This window comes from Cibotium barometz, chromosome 51 (assembly GCF_041138505.1).
Source record: "Cibotium barometz isolate CiBa-2024 chromosome 51, ASM4113850v1, whole genome shotgun sequence".
NCBI classification, from domain to species: domain Eukaryota; kingdom Viridiplantae; phylum Streptophyta; class Polypodiopsida; order Cyatheales; family Cibotiaceae; genus Cibotium; species Cibotium barometz.
In genome coordinates this window covers 1635319-1649751 of record NC_141096.1, presented here as the reverse complement: position 1 = coordinate 1649751, position 14433 = coordinate 1635319, and the positions used below count along the sequence as shown (strand labels likewise).

The window sequence follows — 14433 nt, the reverse complement described above, 5'->3', positions numbered from 1 at the left end:
GAGAGAGAAAATATTCTAGAGAGAGGTTATTCAATTTTTAGATATTTTTGGATGAAAAAATATCTCTTCTTATTAAAATAAATTCCTCCAAAACAGAAGCTCAAAAAGAATTTCAGCAGGTGCATTAGAATTAAATTATAATCTGTTCAAAAGGCCTTAGTCTAAGGATCCAGATTTTTTGAAAATTTTAGATTAAGGTTCCTATGGACCAATAAGATTAATCCAAATGTAGGGAGGAGATAAATTCAAAAATGAAAGAAAAATCCCACAAAAATGAGTTAATGAAGAGTGGACTAAGGACCAAGGAAAATAGTTTGAAAACTGATTTTTGACACCTCAAGATAGGGATTCCCCCTCATGAAGTAGGCACCTTTTTCTCATCATTTCTTTTCAATTTTAAATCAATAAAATTAGGTATTTCATCTCTCCTCTCTCCTAATTCAAAACTGGATCCAAAAAGTGAACTAAACTGACCAAAAAATGGTCAAAAATTGACCAAACTGATCTGGAAAATTTAGAATCAGTTTGCTTGGTTAGAGGCTCATTTTTTCCTATAAATAGAAGCCTCCCCCTTTGTAGAAGCTTAATAGTGTTTTATGCACTGTTACTCTACTCCTCCCCAGAGCCAAAAACATTGAATTCATTGATAATTCACTTGTTTTTGACTATTTCCTCTACAAAGAATTGGTGGCTACTCTTGATCCAAGTAAGAGTAGAACCCTCAATCCCTCAAGCCAAAGGAAAGCTCACAAAACTCCATGTAACATAGAAATTCTACTTTTTTTAAATTCTATTCTATGGTTTTCTAATTTCTTGCTTTTTTAAAATGTGAAATTGGATGTTATGCCTTGATGGAAAGGCTTCCCCCTTCTCTTCATTGTGAATTCAGCCCTTCTTTATCCAAGATGTGTATAGAAAGATATTTCTATGCATAGAAAGATCTATATTAGAAATATTTTATTATAAAAGCGTTATTTTCATTAGAATTAATTTCTATGCATAGAAAGATGCATATTGAAAATATTTTTATTATAAAAGCATTATTTTCATTAGAATTAATTTCTATGCATAGAAAGATGCATATTGAAAATATTTTTATTATAAAAGCGTTATTTTCATTAGAATTAATTTCTATGCATAGAAAGATGCATATTGGAAATATTTTTATTATAAAAGTGTTACTTTCATCAATATTGATTTTTATGCATAAAAGAATTTATTTTTATTATAAAACTGTTACTTTCATCAATATTGATCTATATGCATAAAGTGATGCATAAAAGAATTTTTTATTATTATAAAAGTATTACTTTCACCAATATTTATTTTTATGCATAAAGTGATGCATAAAAGATTTTTTTAAATTATAAAAGTGTGATATTCATTAGATTTAAATTCTATGCATAGAAAGATGCATATTGGATATTTTTTATTATAAAAGTGTGATTTTCATTAGATTTAAATTCTATGCATAGAAAAATACATATTGGATATTTTTTTTATTATAAAAGTGTGATTTTCATTAGATTTAAATTCTATGCATAGAAAGATGCATATGGGATATTTTTTTTATTATAAAAGTGTGATTTTCATTAGATTTAAATTCTATGCATAGAAAAATGCATATTGGATATTTTTTTATTTATTATAAAAGTGTGATTTTCATTAGATTTAAATTCTATGCATAGAAAGATGCATATTGGATATTTTTTATTATAAAAGAGTGATTTTCATTAGATTTAAATTCTATGCATAGAAAGATGCATATTTGATTTTTTTTATTATAAAAGTGTGATTTTCATTAGATTTAAATTTCTATACATAAATAGATGCATAAAAAGATTTTCTTTTATATAAAAGTGTTATTTTCATTGAAGTTGGATTTTATGCATAAAAAGAGGCATAAAGAATTTTTTATATCAAAATTAGAGTTCTCTTTGATTCTATGTTTTAATTTCCATGAATAATCGATAAATGAATAAGTAAATACACTGTGAGCGAAAATTCTATCGTTTCATATTCACTCGGATGGTAATGAGTAAATTCAAAAAATCTATCGAAGTCGAAAATTAGTTAAGACTTAGTGGACTATCTTAAGTGTTTCCCCTATTTTGAAAGGGGGGAACCTTATACGTCTCCTCACACAACTACGTAATATTTCTCCAAAATCTTGAGGGCCATAATCACCACATGCTTCTTTTAAAAATTTCATGTCACAAAGCAATAAAGATTACCAAAAAAAACCTTAATCTATTGCTTATAACAACCAGAACAACCAAAAATACCTTAATCAAAATTACTTGCCAACAATAATAGACAAAGAACAAAAAACAAACCTTGCTGCATGGATTCTTCGCTTGCGGAGCACCACTACCAACTATGAGTTTTTGAATGTTATTGATTGTTCTCTTTCGCTCTCTTGCTCCCACCACGGGGATTCTCTTCATGCGAGAGATTGTGTCTTGTAGCTTCATAACGTGAGCCTCTTTCTCTTTGTCTAGCTCTACAATATTATTTTGTACATTGAGTAGTGCATGTTGCACGCTACTCAAAGTGCTTTGTAAGCTTTGTGTTTGTGAGTGGAGGAATTGGACTCTCCATGCATCACTCATGCTTAACCTTCTGCAGTACCCAAGCAGCCCATTCTCACCCTCTCCCCAACAAATTGAATAAATGAAGGGAGATCAGTGAAGAGTAGAGGACAATGCGAAGAAGGATCATTAGGATATAAATATCCATCAACCCAAAGATCCGCATTAGTCCGACCATATTGTCTTCTTGCATGCTTCTCCTGTTCATTCAAACGTTCTTTCTTGATTGGTGCATATTCATTCAATATGTGAATATGCAAGTCCACCTTCTGCACTCTTGTTGAATCTGAAATTTCTGCCATTCAAAAAATGGAAGAGACTATTTTGAAGTGACTCAGGGCTGTCCTTTTGTATTCATAATAGGACTCTCCTATTGTATTCATAATAGGACTATCCTATTGTATCACAATGGGAGCTTAGGGAAGAGAGAGATAGAGATAGAGAAAGAGAGAGGGAGAGGGAGATAGACCTATTATATTCACAATGGGAGAAGAGAGCTTGGGAAAAAGGGAGAGAGAGAGAGAGAAAGAGAGACAGAGAGAGAATCTTATTGCAAAGGTTGGTAGGAAACGTGATGAATAATAGTAATGATTGAAAGGTTGGTAGGAAACGTGATGATAATAGTAATGATTGAAAGAAACGGAATGTGAGAGGAATTTCAAATGCGACTATTAAAGTGGAGTAAATAAGATTGAAAGCGTAGATATCAGTGATCCTAGTCGGGGTTTTAATAGCTAGAAAGAGAATCCTAATTCAAAAATTAGAGAGATCCCCTACTTTTAGGCCCAAAAGTAGGTGTCATTATGAGATTTGTCTTCTTAAGCCTCAATAAAATTAATTCCTTAAATTAGGAATCCTTACAAGGCTCTTTTTATGCTCAAATGCCCCCTAATGATAACAATCCACCATCAAATCAATCCACGTCTTCATGTAGATTTATCACTCTTTGTTAGGTTCCACGAGCGTGCATGCCATGTGTTGGATAAAATTATTTTTTACAATCGGTGCCCAATTCAATAATTGCTTGGTTCATCGATTGTCAATTATGATTGGTAGGTACTCCAATTGGCCAGCTCACTTTGATTCTGCTGGTTTCGATTACAATCGAAGCCAGCGATCGATGAGCTACGTTGTGATGTGCTTTGGATCCATAATCAATGATCTGCTTCCAATCTGTGATATGCTTTTGATCCACAACCAGTGATCGACTTCCAATCATTGACGATCGTCATCGATTGTTGCAAGCTTCCAATCGCTAGCTCTAATCGCCAATTGCCACCTTCCCCAATCGGCCCTACTCCAATCATTCGATTGTTACCTCCAATCATTGACACCTCCTTTGATTGTCTCCTACAATTGCCTGCCACCTCTAATCGGTGCGTTCCTATCCACATCAACATTTAAGAGATTGTGCATATGGAGGTGGGTGTAGAATTTCTATTACTAGTTCTTCATAGGAATTCTTGCCACGTGTTAACAGATATCTCATCATCGATGGATACATTCTTTACTATACCAACATCTGTGAAATGGCCCTTAGCCGCCGTACCCTAGAAAGGATGTCACAAAACGTAAGGCAACATTACTGGCATCGAGGGTATATTCTACCCTAACTCTTAATCTATGTATGTTTTGTGTTTATGTCAAGGTTTCTCTACTCTAAATGTCCCCCAAAATCTAAATTAGATAATTCATGTGTGTGTTTTCTATCTTCTATGTTTGTAATACCTTGATCTATAAACGGCTCCATCATCTTAACATATCCCTGTTTAGAGTCATTTTGAGTAGAATAATATAGGCATAGTTATGTGTAGTCAAGGTCCTTGGCACCTATTCCCTAGACCTATGAGTTTTTGTGTGTCCATAATTGTTGAGTCTTTGAGCCTTTTGTGCCATGCTCACTGGCCTTTGGGCCATTCTTACTAGCCTCTAAGTCAGCAGTAGGAAAACAAGTCTTAGTTGGAGCATTACAGTGTAGTTAGAGGCCAACTCACTATGGCTATTGAAGGTCTATCTCAAGACATCTACACCTTTTCTCCAAAGTGGTTTGTTGGATATTTCTGAGCTTCTCATGTGTAACCACCATGTGTGTGTACCTCTGTCTTTGTACTCACTTATGTATGTGTGAATAGTTCCTAAAAGATTGTATATGTTTGTGTGTAAGTGTGTGTGAACCCACTCTTAGAGTGGATAAGATAAGTGTGCGTGGGTATTATACGTTGTGAAGAATATTATCAATCAAATATCTAATCATTGAGTTGTGCAACACATTCTCTCTCTAGAGAATTATCTCTCTCTCTCTCTCTCTCTCTCTCTCTCTCTCTCTCTCTCTCTCTCTCTCTCCACCACACAGACCATGGAGGTCTTCCACCCTCCTTAGGTCCCATTTGTGTGGGCCTCAACTCTACACTTTATATGTCACCCGGATACTTGTCCATTAGATAATTATTAAGAAGAATGCACTGGGGAGAGGGTGAGCTTAAGCTCCTTAAAACCACACACACACACACACACACACACAAGTAGATGAGCACACAAGAGGGATGGATGGATGCATTTTCTTCTATTCTCTTTTCTTCTCTTCTATACAACCATAACATAAAGATAAGAACTTACATACTATAAGGGAATGTACTCTCCTACATACAAAGGTCGGTCCATAGTTTAGTAAACTTGGCTAAATGAACTGGCATTATAATTATGCCATAACTCTAATGAACCGAAGTGGTTGTCACATAGCCTATAAGCCACTTATGGTATATCACCCATAATCTCTCAATCATGTTAGTCGCATAAGTGTGGAGTTGTCATCTTGGCATGTAACCCATATCTACACTATTTGAGCTTAATATCTCAACTCTCCCCCTCAAGCTCAACTCCATACCCTGTACTCAAAGTAGGCACATGGACCTACGAAGCTTCTCTATAACCAATGCCTTTGTGAAGGTATTAACTACCTAAGCTTCTGTGCTGACATAAACTAAATCCACACCACATAGTGCAATCTCATGTAGCCTGTTTTGGAGTGATGCCAAATCTATCTAGGCTATCTCTTAACCATCGGGCCACATATGGTCCATTCTTGGCGTGAAAATCAGGTCGCACTTACATATAGCTTGTTTGAAGTGATGCAAACTCTATTTAAGTCGGCTCTTAACCATCAAGCCACATAAGACCCATCCTCATGTTGAAATATATCGGACGCCCATGTTTCTCATTTACAAAAGGCTTCTGTTCATAAAGGGGATCTTATAGTGTAGAGCTAGATGGTACTCACACAATCAAGTTGATAAGGGTTGAGTGTTGGTTTTTGACATTGTAGATTTTCTACTATTAAACCCAACCAAGGTCAAGAATCTCCTTTATTTTAATCAAATTTAAAAAGAATTGATTGTAACAAGCTATAGATTTTTTGTGATTATGAGCAAGAAACACTCTTTTTGATTCATAAGTGGAAAAAATCTTCATAAGAGAGGATAATTTTTGTAAAAGAGTAAGAAAATCTAGAGGTCTTGGCTTATGCAACACACAAACTAAGTAAAGCTAACTTCAAAGCCCACCCCTGGTAGATGGAAATGGATTGGACTCACATGGTTTTTGTTTTGTTTTACAAGTGGGGATTTACATAGCTCAAAATTTATCTCATAAACTTGTAAGGAGCTCAATGGCACCAGATTTCTCAATACCCTTTCTTTGTGCCATTTTCTTAGGCTACTACAAGGTGATTGAATATGAGGTTTATAACATATCATCACCCTCCCCCTACTTATTTGGGTAACTCAGAGGCTCTTTTGGCTTGGTTACTTTCTAGCTCAGAGGTTATTTTAGGGATGGTCAAGTTGATTTTCACTCCCCCAGGGTGCGACTTTGGCTATGCTTTGGTAGTCAAGTGTTCTCAAAACATATCAATTTGCCTAATCATTTGGTGGCTTTTACAACATATAATTTAGGTTAGGGTAGTGATTTGTAACTCCTTTGTTGCTCAGTGCTGATTCTTGCTTAAGATCTCCTTACTTTTGCTTGATGAAGATCCCTTATTGCTTCCTTCAGGCTTCATGTCAATGTCGTCCTTATTTTTTTTCTTCGGAGTATTGTTGAATGCTTCTTGGCTCTTGGTTTTTGCTCTTTGGCTTGACTCTTGGCTCTTCCACAGGTTCTTTGATGTGGACTAGATGCTCTTTATTGTATAATGCTTTGTACTTGATCTCCTTATGTGTCTTTGACGCATTATGTATGGATGTCGTGCTTTGAAATGTAGTCCTCTCATGCACTTGTGCTTTAGACATGCTTAGACTTGATGTGTATGTAAATTTACTTTGATTATGCACACATACCCTCGCATACTCATTTCGTTTGCGGTGTTTTTACATGTCGTGCTTTGAAATGTAGTCATCTCATGCACGTGTGCTTTATGCATGCGTAGGCTTGATGTTTATGCATGCATCTTTGCTTTGATTATACACACATACGCTCGCATACTCATTTGGTTACGGCATTTTTACATAAATTGTACACTTAGTTTTCACACATACAAACACTAGCATGCTCATTTTGGTTTCTCTTACAAGATGTTTTTAACTTTGCTTAGTTTGGACACCTAGGACTCGGGGGCCTTTTTTTTATTGTCCTCCCACATACACAATTACACACTCACATCATTGACTTAGTCTTTGAAGTGAAAATATTTTACATTCTTAGAGGACTTAGGTATAAACTAACCCTTAGAATAGATGAGGTTTAAAACCCTTTGTACCACACAAAACACACACTTCTCTATAGGTTGTTGGCAGCAGTGTGGCGATGGAGTTCTGCACTCTCTTCTGTTGTGCTGCTTTTTTTCTCTTTATGTTGTAGCCTGATGTGTTGTTGCACGTGCATGTGCTACCTGTGTGCTCCCTCGCTTGGTTGCAATGTGCCCATGCCACCCTATCTGCCACCAATACGCTTGTGCGTTGCTTGTTTTATCCAACAGTAGCCACACTGCTATGCATTGCCTTTGAGTGCACCCACTCTTGTAGCCCCTATGCACTGTTGATCATGTGTGCACTGCCCACTTGGCCACCACCGATTGATACTATAAGCTATGTTACCACCACTTTGTGGCTGCTATTGCTTATGCTACTCATTGGTTTGCTTAGCGCGGTGGTGCTCCTACTGGGCTTCTTATTGATGTCCTTACCTTACACTAGCTACGTGGCCTTGCTTCTCAAGGCTTGTGCGGGACAAGTTGGCTAGGCGGCCATTTGATGGTGTTCTTGTATTATCTTCCTCCTCTTTCTCTTACGACCTTCTTGTAAGTCTTTTTCACCATCGAGTTTAGAGACGCTCTTTCTCTCACGTCTACTAAGATAAGTAGTTGATTTCTTTAACATCAAGCTACTTGGAGATACTACTTGTTGGACCACAAGGAGACACTACTGTGAGTTTTGTACTACAATCCTAATAAATCCCTAATAACGGCAAAAAGAACAATAAAACATAAACCCTAATTGCATGATGAGGAGAGAAATTCTAATCTGATTCTCCTAAAGCACTAAGCTAGGAGAGCTAGACCTATGGTTTGATACCATATTGAGAAACGCGGATCGAGCTCTCATAATGACAAGACATCTACCAAATTAAAAATTAATCTTACACTAATGACAACACTAATCGAAGATGGATAGAAATAAAAAAAACTCATTATGAGTATGTACTAATTAAGATGCACTCAAATACAATTATCTATATCAAGATAAATTAGCTTGAATATATAAAGAAACTTGAGAAAGTGCAAGTGATATGTCCATTGTTTGAAAATGATATCCTTTTATATGAGAAAGTACACCTTTTGGTTTGCACATCAATGTGGGATAATTTACTTTCCTCATGTGGCTTCATGCTAGACTTTGCTCTTACTTAGCTTCTCATACTCCCTTCCTACCTCTTCTTTGTGTTCAATAGCACCACATTTTTCAACATTAAATGAGTGCCTCTAGATTGGAGGAGCTCATACATTGTGAGAAGTTCATCTCTCTACTCGAAAGGCTCACATGGCACACTGTGTGAGATGCTTGCCTCGAGATTGTAGAAGCTCAAACATTGTGAGACGTGGTTGGAGGACGACGATTGCGTTGAGAACCGTTTCGAATGCGCAAGTCCTGCCAATCATACTCTCCAAGCCCCAAGTTTTTCCTGAGCTCGTCGAGCATCTCCTTCTCAGACTTCCACACGTACGTTTCTGCTCGCTCGTCGACCATGTCAATATTGCTCTGTTTTGCTGGATCGATGTTGGCCTGAACGCAAGCCTTCAAGCTGCTCTCTTTGATTTGAATGGCCTCTTGGGGGAGCTCTTCTTGGGAGTGCAGGAGATTGTATAGAGCAGAGGCTGCATAGATTCTGGTTCTTTGTCTTGGTCGGCCCTGCTGGCTTATGGTGTCAAAAAGTTTTGAGCACAGTCGCTCCCCGACTGGTGCATCTTCATGCAGTGGCCGTCTTTCTTTATGCCATATGTGATTGACAAGTTGTTTGCTCCGGCAGCAGCTCTCCAGGGCTCTTAGCTGAAACAACAGGGAAGGTCTCATCGGTCTAAGAACCAAATCCACCAGGGTATCCACGATGGTTGTTGTATTGCAGCAGTTCTTGCAGGGCTCTCCTGCAAGAAGGAAGGGGTGGGGTGTCAGATCGACCCAATTTTGAGCTAAACAGGCCAAGCTGTTGGCCGCCGCTATTGCAACATTTCCGGCACCAGGCAATTTCTTGGATAAGGCGGTCAAAAGGACAATCTGCTTCTCTATCCTGTCCTCCTCCGCCCAGAACCCCGGCAGGTTGGCCGCCGCCTGCTGCTTGTACACATCCTTCGACTTGAGGTATTGGCACGCCATCTCTACCCCGTTCTGGCTGTGGTACATGTACCTGATTAGATCCCGGTTGCGATCCTGGATAGTGAGGGGCTGGATGTTGCGCATGTGGTCGTGCGCCAGTTTGTTGAATGCGAAGTCGAAAAACTCCAGCTCGTCGGCCTCTACCATGCCCACATCCATCGCTCGCCGGTAGATTTTGTCGTGATAACATACAAGGCCATCTTCGGGGCTCCGGCGGACCACCAGGCGGCAGACGGCGGATGCAACGGCAGTGACCGGGTTGAGAATCACCAGCACGTAGAAGGCATAGAGAGCTGGAGGAAGATTGCTGCTCTGATCTGTAGCAGCTGTGGCGGACAGAGGGTGCCTGCCGGAAACGCAGAGCCGGACAACGGCCAAGACGAAGCCCGAAATGGCGCCCACAGAGCTCGAGAGCTGGCCGATCAGATCCACGCGGGAGGCTCGGTAATACTGGAGATCTGCGAATCGGAAGTCCTTCGGCCTGTGATTTTCGCTGAAGAGCTTTGTAGACAGAAGCTTGCTGAAGACACGCGTGGTGGAGAGGCGGGCGGCTTCCATCAGGAGTAGAATGCTCACCAGGTAGAAGTCGAGGGCCCTTAATGAGGACGCGAAGCCGCCCAGGAGCACCACCGTGGCCCACGTGAGGGCGCAGATACCAAAGAAGCGCGACATTTTGTGCAGGCCCGCAACCAGCAGGGCCCCGTTCTTCATTCTGCCCAGCTTCCCTTCATACTCCTCCCTCAGGTCGTACCTATCGGGAGCGCGGCTGTCTTCTAGGGTTCCGCCCGCCGACGCCAGCGCTGCCCGGTTCTTCATTCTGCCCAGCTTCCCTTCATACTCCTCCCTCAGGTCGTACCTATCGGGAGCGCGGCTGTCTTCTAGGGTTCCGCCCGCCGACGCCATCGCTGCCCGGTTCTTCATTCTGCCCAGCTTCCCTTCATACTCCTCCCTCAGGTCGTGCCTATCGGGAGCGCGGCTGTCTTCTAGGGTTCCGCCCGCCGACGCCATCGCTGCCCGGCACTGGCAAGTGAAGTGTGCCAATTTATTTTGTGTGAATGTGAGTCTCTCAACACGCGTTTCCATGGTACAGACATCTTTGACTAGCCATTTGACAAAACCACCTTTGAGACCAACAATTGGTCAAAAAAACTACCTTTGAGTCTTTGACTCACTTAATCCACCCACTCTTCAAATACCAAGAAATATTAAGTAGTACTAGTGTCTTCCACGGGCAAGAGATATTCTTGTATACATAAAAACACATACTCCTCATCACGAGTATGTGTTTTTATGTAAAGGTTTTCTTTTGTTAATACTATATATATTCACTTCTCAAAAAAAAAACACATACTTCTCCTTAGAGGAAAGGAGAGATTGGCCTTATATTTGAAGCCCATTTTTAGGGCTCATGGTCCTCAACTTAGCTACATATATATGAACACACCATGCTTGCCATATATATCCATGTAGGAGCTCCTAAAACACTTGCTTTTCTTTGAATAAAGCACCAAACTTGGCATAAACATACATCTAGCACTCCAACCCACTGTAATGGTGACAATCTTAACACACATGATCAAAGCATTAAAACAATCTTCGAGTGATTGGATTATCTCTCCTTGGAAGTCTCTACTCCTCTCCTCCATTTGTCCAAAAATATATATATAAGATAATAACATTAGCTATTGAAAGATTTAATTTTAAAACAAAAAAAACTGAAAGATAAAACCTTACAAGACTCATTCGGTGGATAAATTCTTGAGATGAATGGCGTTTGAATAGGCTTGTAGACAGCAAATCGAAAAATTCTGTAATGTCCAATATCTATGCATTGAAAATCTAACTTATTAGGCTTTTTAGAGTCAACAAACATTACATGTACATGAAGCTGATCGGCAATCTTAGATTGCAAATTCCAAGGAGCCCAAAGTTCTCGATGTAAGTATCTGGACCATACAAACTGAGCAATAATCTAGGTTCAAAAAATAAAGATATTCCTTGTTTCAAAAAAATGTATCAATAATAATTTAATAATTCGATCATTAGAGATGTTGTTGCTTGTCCTTTCCAAGATGGGGAGAGCCTACAATTGAGCTATGAAGATTAAATAGATTATGGTAAACAATGATGACTATATTATAGCAAACGTCGAGACAAATACCTTTGCTATCTTGTCCATTGCCATAAATAAAAAATTGATCTCCTTACCACATCCATCCTAAGCAATATTACCCATAATATCAAATACGACACTACACTTCACTTATCATTTACGTAAGATTTTGAGCTCAGTCTCTCTCTCTCTCTCTCTCTCTCTCTCTCTCTCTCTCTCTCTCTCTCTCTCTCTCTCTCTATGTACGTTACGTATTTTGAATTGAGCAAGAAAAATTAATAATGCCACTGCAAATGAAAGCAAGTCAAAAGCAAAACATTTTCTTATCCAAATGTTATAAAAACACAGAGACGAACTTACCGTGCCCCTACAACCATCTCAAGAATTGGAACCACCCCTTGAGCAATAGATGGGACACTCCATACTTGTGGATCTACACACTGGCTTTACCTCAATGTCAACCATTTAATCCACACAATATAAGTAGATTTATATATATATCAATTAAATAATATCGGCAATGGTAGCGCCAATGTGAGATACATTGAAGGAATTTTGCCATCCAAATTCTATTTAACGTCATGTCTTTACATCACAATAAAATAATTGTCATTTTAAAATAAACATCAATCAACTTGAAAGCATGCACACTTACTGAAAGACCGCATAGATTGCACATGTCACATCTTTGCAAACATTCTCCTTCCAAATGCTTACTTGATTGATACAAAGATAGTCTTTGGCGTTTGTAGGCTACTATATCAATAGCTTGTTCTCTACCTTTGAGCATAGATTACATTTACATTCTTCTTTGCAATACCTCTTTGTACCTTCAATGCTCCTTTCATGGTCCACAATATCCTTCACATACACTTCCACTGCATCTGATGTTCTAACACGTGCCATAGCAACATACAATTGCTATGTGTGAATACTTGTGATGCCACATAAAGTCCTAACACACTCAATGTTTGTCCTTGGGACTTATTTATTGACATACCAAAATCTAGCCTCACAAGAAATTGTCTCCTTCTCATGTCAAAAGGAAATTGAAGCATAGATGGTGGAATAAAGATCCTGTCTCCAATATTTGTACCTATAATAATTTTTACTTCTATCACATTTGAGTGAAATTTCTTGCATATTAGTTTGGTATCATTAGAAAGTTCCCGTCGAGGATCCAAATTGCCTCCAAATTATGAAGCAGCATGTTAGGAGCATTCGTCTTAGAAGCAAGCAGTGAGGAGGGTAACCACCACCTAAGTTCAAACTATTCAAGTACTCATTTACATACAATATTCTGTCATGTGCAGAATAAACAACCAAATCTGCACTGAGGTATTCTCTTTCAAGACCAGATAATGCACTCAAGGCTAGTTCATTGATCTCATTAACCTCTTGATTTCGTGGTGCAAGAATATAATGTTAGTCCGAAGGTAGTATTGCTCACCTGCACTCGGACTAACATTATACTTTATCCAATCATATTTTTTCATTTTTCTTTTAGTCCATGATCGAAGATATGTATTCCACACCCACTTACATAGTAATCTATTTGCACTGGCAATTGATTAGCTCTAAGCCATTCAGTAAGAATAGTTCTTTGATTTCTATCACGACTAATTACACACCCACTTACATAGCAATCTATTTGCACTTGCATGCAATTGATTAGCTCTGAGCCATTCAGTGAGAATAGTTCTTTGATTTCTATCACGACTTATTATACACCCACTTACATAGCAATCTATTTGCACTTGCATGCAATTGATTAGCTCTGAGCTATTAATCAGTGACAATAGTTCTTTGATTTCTATCACGACTAATTACATCACGTAAATCATCGTGGTCATTAGATATAACATTATTTTATATCAGAAGATGAACATGCAACCTTTGTATATCTAGATTTTCATCACGTAAATCATATTGGTATAAGCGCCAACTTGTTGCAGACATGTACCGTACATCCAGATATATTAACTAACCTCATCAATAACCCATGTGTATCTTGCAACTATATAGTAGCTCTATCATGTCCTTTGTATACATAATTATACAAATATTTCACTCTGTAATGGTAGATCTTTGTTAAAGCCCTAAAGATCTCTCTAGCTATGCATAAACCAAGCATATACTCATCCACTCGACCACCCCCGAGCCCAAGGGTGCACACATAAATACAATGAAGTACCACATACCTTACCTTGGTGTCTCATACCACCAAGAGATATGACTTCATTCCAGCAGCACATAGATCTAGCATGAAATGACAAGAGACTAGATACAATGCTCTACACAAGAGAACCTCCCTTGAGAGTGCGCATGCCCCTGTTATATAAGAGGGCCCTCAAGTGACTCTTGACTCTCCATTTCCATGTGTGACCCTTGGTTGCCTAACCCTAACCTCAACCCAAGGTTAGACCTAACCCTTGTCCCACTAGAGCATGTTCCCATTCTCCCATGCTCACATGCCTAGCGTGGATTAGCCTCCTAGTATATGCATATAACATATTGTCCCTCTTTCAAAACATTGCACTCTTGTAATGAAAAGAAGGAAACATGCATTGAACACTGTCAAATGACTCCCAAGTTGAGTCCTCAATTTCCCTATCTTGCAATGAAAAGAAGGAAACATGCACTGAACACTGTCAAATGACTCCCAAGTTGAGTCCTCAATTTTCCTATCTTTTCACTTAATTTTAACCTCAAGGATTAATCAACTACGAAGTTTCCTTTCCCTGAATTCAAGTACCTTTTTAGGTTCATGTGGAACATAAGACAAATCTTCGACTCCAATGAGTTTTGGAGGAGTAACTGTGTTGTTCTCACCTCCCAACTTCTTTTTCAGTCTACTGACATGAAA

The 14433-nt window shown here is 38.6% G+C and overlaps 1 protein-coding gene across 1 annotated transcript; it reads right to left on the bottom strand.

Annotated features, from left to right (window-relative positions):
* Positions 1–8379: 8379 nt before the first annotated feature.
* LOC147609204 (uncharacterized) lies at positions 8380–10509 on the bottom strand. Its single transcript, XM_086787479.1, has one exon. The coding sequence runs from the start codon at positions 10460–10462 to the stop codon at positions 8666–8668; it is 1797 nt and encodes a 598-aa protein (XP_086643605.1). The 5' UTR covers positions 10463–10509; the 3' UTR covers positions 8380–8665.
* Positions 10510–14433: the final 3924 nt, after the last annotated feature.